Here is a 15,174-nt window from a genome sequence, read left to right as displayed (position 1 = left end):
TCCAGTATTCTTGTGCTTGTATTATTAAATTAGGTCTGTGCAATGGTAAAATTCTGAGGAATTCCATTCGTTTTCTCCCGAGCACTGCTCACTGTGCCCTGCAATTTATATGCAAATCTGAGGGGTGGGAGGAGGGGTGGAGTCAAACCATTTTCTCTAGACCATTCCACTATTGCTGGCAGCGAGAGAGCAGGTTTAATCCTTGCAAGTGTATTCAGTGATCTTGAGATTAAAAGCTTTCAGTTTGTGAGACGGTGAAATCAAGGAGGACAAACTGGTTTTCCTGTGTGCTTCTCTGCGTTCCTCTGGACTGTGAAAATGAGAAACTCTTTAATATTTTGGTTAGTGCTGTAGAAATGTGAAATTGGAAAACTCATAAGCATGGAATTGACAGGTGAGTCCAGCACACACTTACTGTGGAGACCATGGGACTTAAAGTGGTATATTTTGGGTTCTGTGTAGTACCTTGATCCATGTGTACTGCAACTAAGAGGATGTTCGAGAAATCTCATTCCCTTACTTAGCTACTTGCGTTTTCCTCTGTAAACTGTTTTGTTATTGTTTATGTGTTTATTCACTTTGTTTCAAAACTAGTTTGATTTTAATTGTTGTTTGTTTAAAAATCCATCAGCGATCATTGATTGCAGTACTGAGACCTGCACTTCATTCCAGCTTGTAGACAAGCAGTTTATAACTTGGATTGCAGTCGTGTTTTAGAATGAAGTGTTTAATACAGTGCAGGTTCAGCAGTTGCATGGGGGAGGGGCCCTTGATGTGAAAGACAGGAGAATCAAGGGTCAGCAGAAAGGCCAGAAGAGAGTGATACTGTCTTACTTTTCCAACAAAAAAGGCAGTGTATGATGTGATGGAGATATTTCTCAGCTTGGAACTGAATTACTGGGGCTGAGCTGGTCTAAAAATAGTGAACCTTTCAGCGTGGATCATTCACTGATCTGTTACTCTACCAGCATTTTTAACCCTCAAGGACAAAGGAAAGAGAGAGCGCCCTAATGCTCAAGTTAAAGGAGTTATACTGTCACATTGAACTATTAAACACATGGTTTAAAAAATTGTACCTCCTCTTTTTGTCCAGGGTATTGTGGCAGGTCAGTTTTGATCTGATTGAATGGCAGAGCATGCTCGAAAAGCTGAATTGCCTACTTCTACTCCTAATTCCTATGTTCCTTTGTTTATTGCCACATCCTCTCTCTGACCTTCCTATCCAGTCATTTCCAATTTATAACCATATAAGAACATAAGAGGTATGGGCAGGAGTGGGCCATTTGGTCATTTGAGCCTGCTCTACTACTCAGTACAATTATGGCTAATTTTCTACCTCACCTTCATCTCATGCACTATTCCCACATCCATTAATTCCAAGTATCAAAAAATCTGTCGCTTGTTGTTTTCAACATATTCAACGCCCGAGCATTAGCTCTGGTGTAGAGTATTCCCAAGCACCCCAACACTGAGTGAAGAACTTTTTCTCACCTGTCCAAAATGGTCTTGTCCTTACTATGAGACAGCGACCCTGAATTCTAGACTCTCCACCAGGAGAAACATATTCCCAGCATCTACCCTTTTAGTTCCTGTAGGATTTTCTGTGTTTCAATGAATTCTTACATTCCAGATAAAAAAGGCCCAGCTACTCAGTCTCTCCTTGTCGGATAATACCCACGTCCCAAGAATCAATTTTTTGACTCTTTGTTGCACTCCCTTCAAGGCTGTATGTATATCTTTCCCTTGGTATGGAGACCAAAACTGTGCACAGTGGTTCAGTTGTGACCTTGTCAAAGCCTGATAAAATTGCAGTAAGACTTGTTCGCTTTTATATTGTATATCCAATTGTATATCCATATTCTTTGTACAAAAGCTGACCTGCCATTTGCTTTCCTAATTGCTGTACCTGCGCATAACTTTCTGTGATTCATGTACAGGGGCATATTGGCCCCTCTGAAAGCAAATATTTTATTGCGTCCCATGTAAGAATATTATGCTTTTCTATTTTTCCCATCAAATTGGATAATTGCATTTCTTGAGCATTATATTTTATCTCCTATGTTTTTGCCCAATCATTTAATCTGTCTGTATCACTTTGCAGCTTTTTTAGGTCCTCATAATAGACTACCTTTCCACTTTAAATTTCATAGAATTTACAGTGCAGAAAGAGGCCATTCGGCCCATTGAGTCTACACCGGCCCCTGAAAGAGCACCTTACCTAAGCCCACACTTCCATCCTAACCCCATAACCCAGAAACCCCATCTAACTTTTTGGACACTACAGAGCAATTTAGCGTGACTAATCCACCTAACCTGCACATCTTTGGACTGTGGGTGGAAACCGGAGCACCCGGAGGAAACCGATGCAGACACAAGGAGAAAGTGCAAACTCCACACAGGCAGTGACCCATGCCGGGAATTTAACCTGGGACCCTGGATCTGTGAAGCAGCAGTGCTAACCACTGTGCTATCGTGTCGCCCATCATTCATGGGATGCGATCATCGCTGGCTAGGCCAGTATTTTATGTTCATCCATCCCTAATTGCCTTTCAGAAGGTGGTGGTGAGCTGCCTTCTTGGACGCTGAAGTCCATGTGGTGCAGGTACACCCACAGTGCTATATGAGGGAGGGAGTTCCAGGGTTTTGACTCCGCGACAGTGAAGGAATGATGATATATTTCCAAGTCAGGATGGTGAGTGGCTGGGAGGGAAACCTCCAGGTGGTGGTGTTTCTGTGTGTCTGCTGCTATATCGACAGCAAAAGTGGATACATTGTGCTCCGTCAGCTCATCTAAGTCAATGATGCAGTTTGTAAATACCTCATGCTCAAGTATTGCGGTACACCACTATTTACAACTGACAACTTGATAATGATGTGTGTCGATTCCTACTTTATTTTTTGTCCATTAACCAATCCTTGATGTATGATAATACATTATCTCGAATCCCATTTGCTATAATTCTGTCCAGTAACCTTTTGCGTAATACCTTATTAATGCTCAGATGCACAGCACACATTGGTTCCGCCTTGCCTCTTCTCCTTGTTTCAACCTCAAAACAACTTTTGATTTCCAAATAAAATTTCCCTTTCATAAAACTGTGTTGGCTCAAACTTTGATTCTCTGAGTGCACACATCGCGAACAATGGATCCTAGTATTTTCCCTGTTATTGATATCACTCTAACTGGCTGCTATGTTGTGGTAGCCTTCTTTAGGGAGAACAGCCCAACTTTTCCAGTCTACTCTTTGCAATCGTGTACAAATAAATTGTGGCAGTATGGATGCAGATGCCTGGATTGATGCCAGATAAAGCCTATGATTTTTCCAGACAGACCAATATCAAAGTAGTATCCTGGTAGTTCAGTGATGCCTGTACACAGTTGGCAATGTCTGCAGTTGTGAAAACAGCTGATTTGATTATCCAAGTGCCACCTGCTATACTGCTGGTTTTATTATATATAAAACACTCCATTTGATTCTGTGGAATCTACCTCAACAACACCAACATAACTTTATTTAGCACTTTTAACACAATAAAATCTGCCAAGAAGCTTCAAAGTGTAATAGAAAGCATGATATGTCACCAAACTACATAGAAAAGTATGAGGCTAGATGACTAAAAACATGGTCAAATCATAGGTTTTTGGGTGTGTCAAAGGCGAAAATTACCTCAAGGGAATTCCTGGGCTCAGACAGCTGAAGGCATCAACACCAGTGGTAGAACCATTAAATCAGGGATGCCCAAGAGGCCAGTATTGGAAGAGCACAGCTTTCTCAAGAGGGTTATGGGGCTGGAGAATTTTACAGAGATAAGAAAGGGGAAAGCCATGAAGGAGTTTGAAAACGACGTTGAGAATTTTAAAATCAAGGTCTTGCTTAACCAGGAGCCAGTATAGGCCAATGAGAACAGAGGTGATGAGTGAACGAGAATTTGTACACGTTAGGGCACAGAAAGCAGAGTTTTGTATGACGTTAAGTTCATAGTGCTTGAATGTTACGGTGAGCCAGGTATATATTGGAATAGTCCAGATTAGAGCTAGCAAAGACATGAATGAGTGTCTTAACCGTAGTGTCTTACATTAACAGTGCAATGAACTTGCTGTGAAAAACCCCTAGTTGCCACATTCCGGTGGCGCCTTTTCGGGTACAGAAGGAGAATTCAGAATGTCCAATTCACCTAACAGCACGGGTGGGATTCTCCGGAATCCGGCAGGCGGGCCGTACCGGTGCCAAAGAGTGGCGTGAACCACTCCGGCATCGGGCCGCATGGAAGGTGCGAAAGCCTCCGCACCTTCGGGGGCTAGGCCGACGCTGGAGTGATTGGCGCCGTGCCAACCGGCGGCGAAGGGCCTCCGCCAGCTGGCGCGAGTTGGTGCATGCGCAGGAGCGCCAGTGTGTTCCCAGAACCGCAGGTGTGATTCCTGCGCATGCGCAGGGGGTTTCTTCTCCGCGGCGGCCATGGTGGAGCTTTACAGCGGCCGCCACGGCACAGGCCCGCCCGCAGATCGGTGGGCCCCGATCGCGGGCCAAGCCACCGTGGGGGCCCCCACCCCGGGTCAGATCCCCCCGCGCCCCCCACGAGGACTCCGCAGGCCGCCCTCAGAGCCAGGTCCCGCCGGTACAGACCTTGTGTAATTTACGCCGACGGGACTAGCCAAAAACAGGCGGCCACTCGGCCCATCGAGGAGCAGACAATCACCGGGGGGGCCTTCCCCACAAATTCTCAGCATTGTGGAGCAGAAATCAAGCCTCATTACCCTAATGCTGTGCCAGTTCATCGTCCAGTAATAATCTGTAGCCTCTGGACCAGTTGCTCAGCCTGCAATGAGGTGTGCTGCCTTCACATTGATGTCTTGACTTTCCAAGCATTTGCTGCAGTAGATTATTTTAATCTTGCATTTGCAAAAGAAGATAAAGTCAATAGGTCCTTTAGCCTTGACACTGGTGGCATAGCTTAAATTTTTCACAATGGAACAGAAGAGCTTTAACAGAGTCTTCTGATCATAGTAAGCCATTGAGTATATCATACTGTTATATTGCTTTATATATGGATTGAATTGTTTCATTTTTACGCAGCAGCATTGTGCCTGCCTCTTGTTCATTGCAGAGCGCAGCCATTTAAAAAAGAAGCTACTTATTCTGTGCAATTTGAACAGTGATTAGATCAAGAAAGAAATGTGGTTACTTCTTCTGATGTCAAATAATACTGTCATTTATGGACAGTAAGATTTGAAAGATTAAACCCGAGGTTCTTAACTGTTCATTTGTTTCTAACAAGCCAAATTTCTGAATTTATTGACTTATTTTCCTTCTGAAAATCTGGGGGAGTTTGGATGTTTGGGGGAAGACTGAAATTTACTAAAGTTTAATGAGACAATAGTGGCTAGGGTGGCTAGGTAGCCAGGTCTGAGATTGTTCCCTACTGAATTGCAACTGTCCTCCAAATCCATGTCTGTTGTCCAATTGATGCATGCCTTCTCTTAGTATTACTGCAACATAAGTGCACAGTGGTGTGATCCTGAACTCCTATAAAACCGATGCTGCCCCAACGTTCATGCCACGCTTAAATGTAAATAAGTGAAACTTGCTGTTTCTGGAGAAGGAACACCCCAGTAGGTGATGATTGACTATTCTCAGAAAATGTAAACAGCTATCGCTGCTGCTTTTCCTTTTTTTCAGTAAATGAAGTATCCAGGAATGATGGCCTTAATCAATCAAGGAATTCTCACTATCTTAGGCAGGCAGAGTTGAGTTTTCAGCCAGAAGTAGCCTTCACTCCAGCTTTGAATGATGAATCCTTAGAACATTGCAATTCCGTGTATTGCGCTGCTCTTGTACTACTTGGGGACTAATGTCTGTGAGTTAGTTGAAGGTTTTGTCAGAAATTATTTTGGCTCCCAGTAACATTATTCAAGTGTCTAAAAGCTAAATACTGTGGATGCTGGAGATCTGCAATAAAAACAAAGCATTGGAAAAAAACAGCAAGTCTGGCAGCATCTGTGGAAAGAGAAACAGAGTCAGGTTTTGAGTCCAATATGACTATTCTTTGGAGCTCTCTTCTGAGGTTCCTTTCCCAAAACTGAACACATTTGAATTTTGTATTCATCCCTTGGGAAACCTGTGAGTTACAGGCAAATTAGGAGCAGCAGTAAGCCACCTGGCTCCTCAAGCCATTCAATAAGATTATGGCTGATCTCATTTTAACCTCAACTTCACATTCCTGCATACTCCCATTCATTCCCTTGCATATCAAGAAACTATCAACTTTTACCTTGAAGATATTCAAAGACTCTGCTTCAACCATCTTTTGAGGAGGAGAATTCCAAAGTCTCCCAACCCTCTGAGAGAGCACCCCAGGTCACTGTCCGTGTGGAGTTTGCATGTTCTCCCCGTGTGGTTCTCACCCCCACAACCCAAAGACGTGCAGGGTAGGTGGATAGGCCACAATAAATTGCCCCTGAATTGGAAAAAAATAATTAGGTACTCTAAATATATTAAAAACAACCCTCTGAGACAGAAAAACAATTCTCATCTCTGTCTTAGCTTGGTGACCCCTTATATTTAAACAGTAGCCCCTAATTCTAGATTCTCCCATAAGAGGAAACATCCTTTCCACATCCACCTTGTCAAGGCTCCTTATATGTTTCAATCAAGTCACCTCTTACCCATCCAAACTCCAGTGTTTCCAAACCTACCCTGTCCACACTTTCTTCGTAGCTCAACCCGTCGACCCCAGGTATTGATCTGAACTGCTTCCAATGCATTTCCATATATCCTTAAATAAGGAGACCAGTACTCCAGCTGTGGTTTCACCAATGCTCTGTATATCTGAACCATGCATTTCCCATTGTAATTCCCTTGTAATAAATAATAACATTCTATGAGCTTTTCTAAAATACTTGCTGCAATCGTATACTAACCTTTTGCGATTCATGCACCTGGACACCCAGATCCCATAGCACCTTCAGTCTCTGCAGTCTCTCACCATTTTGATAATATGCTTTTCTTATTTGTCCTGCCAAAATCTAAACCCCACATTTTCCCACATTATGCTCCATTTGCTAGATTTTTGTCCACTCACTTAACCTACCTATACCTTTTTATGTTCTCTTCACTACATACATTCCTACATATCTTTATGTCATCAGAAAATTTAGGAACCATACCTACAATCCCTTCATCCAAATAATGTATATATAATTGAAAACAGTTGAGGCCCAGGCACTGAGTTCTTGAACAACTGTATAATGTAGCATGGTGAAATAAATACTCAGCTTTTGATACGCCTTAGTTGCCAATTTGGACATATTTTTATACATGCATCCCAATATATGTCATGTTGAAAGAATTCTTACAGCTGCAAAAGAAGCTGAAGGTATAAATTGATGCATTTTTATATTTGGTATTTTGCCTTTGTGTTCGAAGGCTATAGATTCCCTTCCCAGCGCATGAGTGCATAATCTGGGCTAATTTAACCAGTGCTTCATTAGTGAAGCACTTTTGGATCTGTTACATTGAGACCTTGGCTGTGTTCTTTCAATGTAAAAGATCCAATTGCACTATATGAGGGCCACCAAATATCCAGCACAGGTTTGTAGAGTCAAACAGAAAGTAACTTTAGTTACAATAATATATACACAGCAGTCGTAGTTCATCACTGCTTCCACCACACTGGCCAGCTCTATTTATACACCTGCAACTACGAATAATTCTTTCCACCCCCTCATTGGGGGAGCTCATACTCCCCAACGGACATGGGATAACCAATAATCTCCAGCCAATAGGATTCAAGTAGGTTATAACATGCTACTTAAGAGCAGACAAATTTGACATGTCTTTTACCCAACGCAGCAAAAACATGGTTGGTTGTTCATCTCGCTTGCTGTTTGTCGGACCTTGCAAATTGGCAACCATGTTTGCCGACCAAACAAGAGTGCCGATATGTTGAAAGCTGTGAAGTGCTTAGGGATACCTTGAAATTCTGCAAGTCTCTATTAAAATTGTGATCATCTTTGACCCGGAAGCAGTGCAGTAAGGAAAGTTTATGGTTACCGTTGAAATCTGTGGAATGTGCAATTGTTTTTTCAAGAATGTTTGAAAAAGCTATAAAAAGAGTTTGCACCAATTGTAGTTTTTTGGGATAATAAGAAATACTGATGCAAGTGACCCAAAGATCCTTAATTTGGAAGTAGCACAAACAGAATGGAAGTTAAGAAAGAAACTGTGTGGTTGTGAGACACCAAGGTCAGTTGCAGACATGAAGGCAGTCTTTTTCTTTCATTTGTTCACGAGATTTGGCCATCACTGGTTAGGACAGCATTTATTGCCCAGCCCTAATTGCCCTTGAGAAGGACATTGGTGAGCCACCTTGAACCTCTGTAGTCCATGTGGGATAGGTACATGCACAATGCGGTTAGGGAGCGAGTTCCAGGACTTCGACACAGTGACAGTGAAGGAATGGCGTTATAGTTCCAAGTCAGCATGGTATGTGATTTTAGAAAAATTTGCAGGTGATGCTCTTCCCATGCATATGCTTCTCCTGTCCTTCTAAGTGATGAGGTTGCAGCTTTGGAAGATGCTGTTGAAGAAACCGTGGTGAGTTGCAGAATGTTTGGAGGATGAAGTGTTGACACAAAGCAAAATCAGACTGACTGAATGAGAGGAAGAATTATTCTGAGAAAGAGTTAGGAAAATCATTCTCTGGAATAGGTCAGTATTTCTCTTTGACAGAAAAGGAGAAAGGCGCTCTTGGAATTATTGTGAAAATTGGCTGAAAAAGCCCTAGTGCCTGTAAATCTATATGAATAGCTTGGAAATGCTGAAGAGCCAGGTGTCTTCCTACAACTGGCCAAAAGTGAACTGGGTTGTATTGGTCAGAAAGCTATACCATCAGGATTGTCATGACCCAAAGGACGGAACGGACCAAGGGACAGAATATTCATAGAAGTGTTGATTTGCTGATGATAATAAGTGAGACTTGGAGCTGAGGTCAGATAGGGCCCTGTCCTACCCAGCTTGAATAAAGAACAGTGTATTGTAGAACTCTGTAGCTTCGCGCTGCCACATTTACTTGGGGAGTGATGCAAATGCTTTTGTTTGCGTAAAGTGCATCTTTGTTGTATCGACTGTTTGAAATGAAATTTACAACTTTTATTTGAAAAATCATGTGCCTGTTCATTCATGTGAAATTTGCATTGGTCCTGATTTGTATTAAAGGAAATTTTATAAACAGTGGAAACTTGTTAATTTCTTTATTCAGTAAATTTGATTGTTTTGACTTTGATTTTCTCAAGGGGATCGTAACATTTGCTTGAATTTTTAATTTATTATAATGGGTGCTGCCGGACGTTTGATTCAAGGAGCAGTAGCATCAGTACTCAAGAAGGAGGATCTATTCCATTAGGATGGGCTCCACTTAAATCAGGCAGGGAATAATTTCCTGACCAATTGTATCACTAGGGCTGTGGACTGTGGTGGGGTTATGGGGAGGTTCGGATGCAAGGATATTTAAAAATATAGATGAAAAGATCAAGGCAACAAAAATGTAGCTGAGTGGGACAAGATGGACAAGAGAGTTCAACACACATTATGCATAAGTAAATAAGATAGCTGCAGGGAATAGAAGTTTTAAAAAATGAAATTAAGGTTGTTTATCTGAATGCACAAAGCATCTACAATAAGGTAGGTGAACTACACGGCGCCAAGGACCCGGGTTCGATCCCGGCCCCAGGTCACTGTCCATGTGGAGCTTGCACATTCTCCCCATGTCTGCATGGGACTCACCCTCACAACCCAAAAGAGGTGCAGGGTAGGTGAATTGGCCATGCAAAATTGCCTCTTAATTTGAAAAAGAGAATTGGTTGCTCCAAATTTATTTTTAAAAAGGTAGGTGAACAAGTGCTAAATGGCTTAGGTTTAATCATCATTGCTGCATCATGGTTGCAAGGTGAGATAATGGTTGGGAAATAGATATTCCAGAGCACACAATATTTTGGACAGGCAGAATGGCAAACAAGGAGGGATAGCCCTGATTGTAAAGTATGACATGAGGACATTAGTGAGAAAGGATCTAGCTTTGAAAGATCATGAAGAATCATCCATGTGGGTGGAAATTAACTGCAAGAGTCAGAAAATGCTAGTAGCTTATAGGTCTCCCTTATCGCAGTTATACTGCTGGACAGAGCAATTAACAAACAATTATTGGAGTTTGTAACAAATGCAATAATTGTGATGATCCTTCATCTTTTTAAAAATAAATTTAGAGTACCCAATTCATTTTTTCCAATTAAGGGGCAATTTAGCGTGGTCAATCCACCTACCCTGCACATCTTTGGGTTGTGGGGGTGAAACCCACACAAACATGGGGAGAATGTGCAAACTTCACACGGACAGTGACCCAGAGCCGGGATCAAACCGGTGTCCTCGGCGCTGTGAGGCAGCAGGGCTGATCTTTAATCTTCATGTAGATTGGAGCAATCAAATTGACAAGAGTGGTCTCGTAGATGAGTTTGAGGGATGCTTTTTGACACTTTCTATGAGCAATATATTCTGGAATTGACTGGGGATAAATCTGTCTTCGATCTACTATTGTGTTCTTAGACAGGGTTAATTCATAATGGTGCAGTAAAAGATTCATCAGGGAATAGTGATCATAATACCATTGAATTCAATATTAACTTTGCAAGTGGCTGGGGTGGCATGGTGTCGCAGTGGTTAGCACTGCTGCCTATGGCGCTGATGACCCGGGTTCGATCACGGACCCAGGTAACTGTGTGGAGTTTGCACATTCTCCCCATGTCTGCATGGGTTTCACCCCCACATCCCAAAGATGTGTAGGTTAAGTGGATTGACCACACTAAATTTTCCCTTAATTGGAAAAAAACAATAATTGGGTACTCTAAATTGATATTTTAAAAATTAATTTTAAAAATCTTTGAAAGTGGCAAGGACTTCCAGTGATGTGACGTGGCGAGGATGCTCACACTCTCAGCTCCCATCAGGATCTGCTTTTTAGAGCCGTTTTCGACCCTTTTGGGGAGAATTCTTTCTCACCAAAACATTTTTTACTGAATACAAAGGCTCCCTAACCCACTACAATGAAGAAGAAAGGACACAAGCAGATTACAGAATTATATTCGGCGATGGATTCGGAGGCATCGGTAGCTCCCTTGTGGACTAAATGACGGAGACTCTGTTGGTGACGGAGGCCTCCCCAATTACTGCAGACATGCTGGCCAGCGTGCTAGCTAAGAAATTTGACATCCAGTTTGAGAAGCAGTTGAGACGGATGGAAGAACAAATATAAGAACATAAGAACATAAGAACTAGGAGCAGGAGTAGGCCATCTGGCCCCTCGAGCCTGCTCCGCCATTCAATTAGATCATGGCTGATCTTTTGTGGACTCAGCTCCACTTTCCGGCCCGAACACCATAATCCTTAATCCCTTTATTCTTCAAAAAACTATCTATCTTTACCTTAAAAACATGTAATGAAGGAGCCTCAACTGCTTCACTGGGCAAGGAATTCCATAGATTCACAATCCTTTGGGTGAAGAAGTTCCTCCTAAACTCAGTCCTAAATCTACTTCCCCTTATTTTGAGGCTATGTCCCCTAGTTCTGCTGTCACCCGCCAGTGGAAACAACCTGCCCGCATCTATCCTATCTATTCCCTTCATAATTTTAAATGTTTCTATAAGATCCTCCCTCATCCTTCTAAATTCCAACGAGTACAGTCCCAGTCTACTCAACCTCTCCTCATAATCCAACCCCTTCAGCTCTGGGATTAACCTCGTGAATCTCCTCTGCACACCCTCCAGCGCCAGTACGTCCTTTCTCAAGTAAGGAGACCAAAACTGAACGCAATACTCCAGGTGTGGCCGCACTAACACCTTATACAATTGCAACATAACCTCCCTAGTCTTAAACTCCATCCCTCTAGCAATGAAGGACAAAATTCCATTTGCCTTCTTAATCACCTGTTGCACTTGTAAACCAACCTTCTGTGACTCATGCACTAGCACACCCAAGTCTCTCTGAACAGCGGCATGCTTTAATATTTTATCGTTTAAATAATAATCCCGTTTGCTGTTATTCCTACCAAAATGGATAACCTCACATTTGTCAACATTGTATTCCATCTGTCAGACCCTAGCCCATTCACTTAACCTATCCAAATCCCTCTTCAGACTTCCAGTATCCTCTGCACTTTTCGCTTTACCTCTCATCTTAGTGTCATCTGCAAACTTGGACACATTGCCCTTGGTCCCCAACTCCAAATCATCTATGTAAATTGTGAACAATTGTGGGCCCAACACGGATCCCTGAGGGACACCACTAGCTACTGATTGCCAACCAGAGAAACACCCATTTATCCCAACTCTTTGCTTTCTATTAATTAACCAATCCTCTATCCATGCTACTACTTTACCCTTAATGCCATGCATCTTTATCTTATGCAGCAACCTTTTGTGTGGCACCTTGTCAAAGGCTTTCTGGAAATCCAGATATCCCACATCCGTCGGCTCCCCGTTATCTACTGCACTGGTAATGTCCTCAAAAAATTCCACTAAATTAGTTAGGCATGACCTGCCCTTTACGAACCCATGCTGCGTCTGCCCAATGGGACAATTTCTATCCAGATGCCTCGCAATTTCTTCCTTGATGATAGATTCCAGCTTCTTCCGTACTACCGAAGTTAAGCTCACTGGCCTATAATTTTCTGCTTTCTGCCTACCTCCTTTTTTAAACAGTGGCGTCACGTTTGCTAATTTCCAATCCACCGGGACCACCCCAGAGTCTAGTGAATTTTGGTAAATTATCACTAGTGCATCTGCAATTTCCCTAGCCATCTCTTTTAGCACTCTGGGATGCATTCCATCAGGGCCAGGAGACTTGTCTACCTTTAGCCCCATTAGCTTGCCCATCACTCCCTCCTGAGTGATAACAATCCTCTCAAGGTTCTCACCTGTCATAGCCTCATTTCTATCAGTCGCTGGCATGTTATTTGTGTCTTCCACTGTGAAGACCGACCCAAAAAACCTGTTCAGTTCCTCAGCCATTTCCTCATTTCCCATTATTAAAACTCCCTTCTCATCCTCTAAAGGACCAATATTTACCTTTGCCACTCTTTTTTGTCTCATATATTTGTAAAAACTTTTACTGTCTGTTTTTATATTCTGAGCAAGTTTACTCTCATACTCTATCTTACTCTTTATAGCTTTTTTAGTAGCTTTCTGTTGCCCCCTAAAGATTTCCCAGTCCTCTAATCTCCCAGCAATCTTTGCCACTTTATATGCTTTTTCTTTCAATTTGATACTCTCCCTTATTTCCTTAGATATCCACGGTCGATTTTCCCTCTTTCTTCCGTCCTTCCTTTTTGTTGGTATAAACCTTTGCTGAGCACTGTGAAAAATCGCTTGGAAGGTTCTCCACTGTTCCACCATAACGTCTTAGCTCCCAGTCTACCGTAGCTAGTTCTTCTCTCATCCCCTTGTAATCTCCTTTGTTTAAACACAAAACACTAGTATTTGATTTTACTTTCTCACCCTCCATCTGTATTTTAAATTTCACCATATTGTGATCGCTCCTTCCGAGAGGATCCCTAACTATGAGATCATGAATCAATCCTGTCTCATTACACAGGACAAGATCTAGGACCGCTTGTTCCCTCGTAGGTTCCATTACATACTGTTCTAGAAAACTATCGCGGATACATTCTATAAACTCCTCCTCAAGGTTGCCTTGACCGACCTGGTTAAACCAATCGACATGTAGATTAAAATTCCGCATGATAACTGCTGTACCATTTCTACATGCATCAGTTATTTCTTTGTTTATTGCCTGCCCCACCATATCGTTACTATTTGGTGGCCGATAGACTACTCCTATCAGTGACTTTTTCGCCTTACTATTCCTGATTTCCACCCAAATGGATTCAACCATATCCTCCATAGCACCGATGTCATCCCTTACTATTGCCCGGATGTCATCCTTAAATAACAGAGCAACACCACCTCCCTTACTATCCATGTTTCAGTGATGGCCACTAAATCATAGTCATTTACGATGATTTGTGCCATCAACTCATTTACTTTATTCCGAATACTACGAGCATTCAGGTAAAGTACACTTATGTTGGTTTTTTTACCTCTGTTTTGAATCTTAACAGTTTTATTCCAGTTTTATTCCTTTTGTTATTACTGGGCTATTCACTGAGCTCCCCTCAGTCACTGTACCTTGTACTGTCGCCCTTTTAGATTTTTGACTATGTCTTCTCTGCCTTGCACTTTTCCCCTTAATTCCTTTTGCTTCTGTCCCTGTTTTACTACCTTCCAACTTCCTGCATTGGTTCCCATCCCCCTGCCACATTAGTTTAAACCCTCCCCAACAGCTCTAGAAAACAACCCCCCTAGGACATCGGTTCCAGTCCTGCCCAGGTGCAGACCGTCCGGTTTGTACTGGTCCCACCTCCCCCAGAACCGGTCCCAATGCCCCAGGAATTTGAATCCCTCCCTCTTGCACCATCTCTCGAGCCACGCATTCATCCTATCTATCCTTACATTCCTACTCTGACCAACTCGTGGCACTGGTAGCAATCCTGAGATTACTACCTTTGAGGTCCTACTTTTTAGTTTAACTCCTAACTCCCTGAATTCTGCTTGTAGGACCTCATCCCGTTTTTTACCTATATCGTTGGTGCCTATGTGCACCACGACAGCTGGCTGTCCGTCCGTCCCCCCCCCCCCCCCCCCCCCCAGAATGTCCTGCAGCCGCTCCGAGACATCCTTGACCCTTGCACCAGGGAGGCAACATACCATCCTGGAGGCTCGATTGCGTCCACAGAACCACCTGTCTATTCCCCTTACGATCGAGTCCCCTATCACTATAGCCCTGCCATTTTTCTTCCTGCCCTGCTGTGCAGCAGAGCCAGCCATGGTGCCATGAACCTGGCTGCTGCTACCTTCCCCTGGTGAGCCATCTCCCTCAACAGTATCCAAAGCGGTATATCTGTTTTGCAGAGAGATGAACGCAGGGGACACCTGCACTGCCTTTCTACTCTTGCTCTTTCTTTTGGTCACCCATTTTCTATCTCCCTCAGTAACCTTCACCTGCGGTGTGACCAACTCGCTAAACGTGCTATCCACGACCTCCTCAGCATCGCGGATGCTCCAAAGTG

General features: G+C 42.9%; 1 protein-coding gene across 17 annotated transcripts in view; it reads left to right on the top strand.

The window, feature by feature from the left end:
* rasal2 (RAS protein activator like 2) overlaps nucleotides 1-15,174 on the top strand; it is a 551,722-nt gene that overhangs the window by 282,137 nt on the left and 254,411 nt on the right. Inside the window, exon 1 of one of the 17 annotated variants that reach the window (XM_038795099.1) lies at nucleotides 187-394. The exons of the other annotated variants lie outside the window; for them this stretch is intronic. Within the exon in view, the coding sequence (XP_038651027.1) occupies nucleotides 382-394 (13 nt within the window). The 5' untranslated portion in view covers nucleotides 187-381. Of the gene's footprint in view, nucleotides 1-186; nucleotides 395-15,174 lie in introns of those variants that run through there. 17 annotated transcript variants of the gene reach the window in all.

The sequence above is a fragment of the Scyliorhinus canicula genome, chromosome 4 (genome assembly GCF_902713615.1).
Source record: "Scyliorhinus canicula chromosome 4, sScyCan1.1, whole genome shotgun sequence".
Classification (NCBI taxonomy): Eukaryota; Metazoa; Chordata; class Chondrichthyes; order Carcharhiniformes; family Scyliorhinidae; genus Scyliorhinus; species Scyliorhinus canicula.
This window is presented reverse-complemented; position numbering and strand designations above follow the sequence as displayed.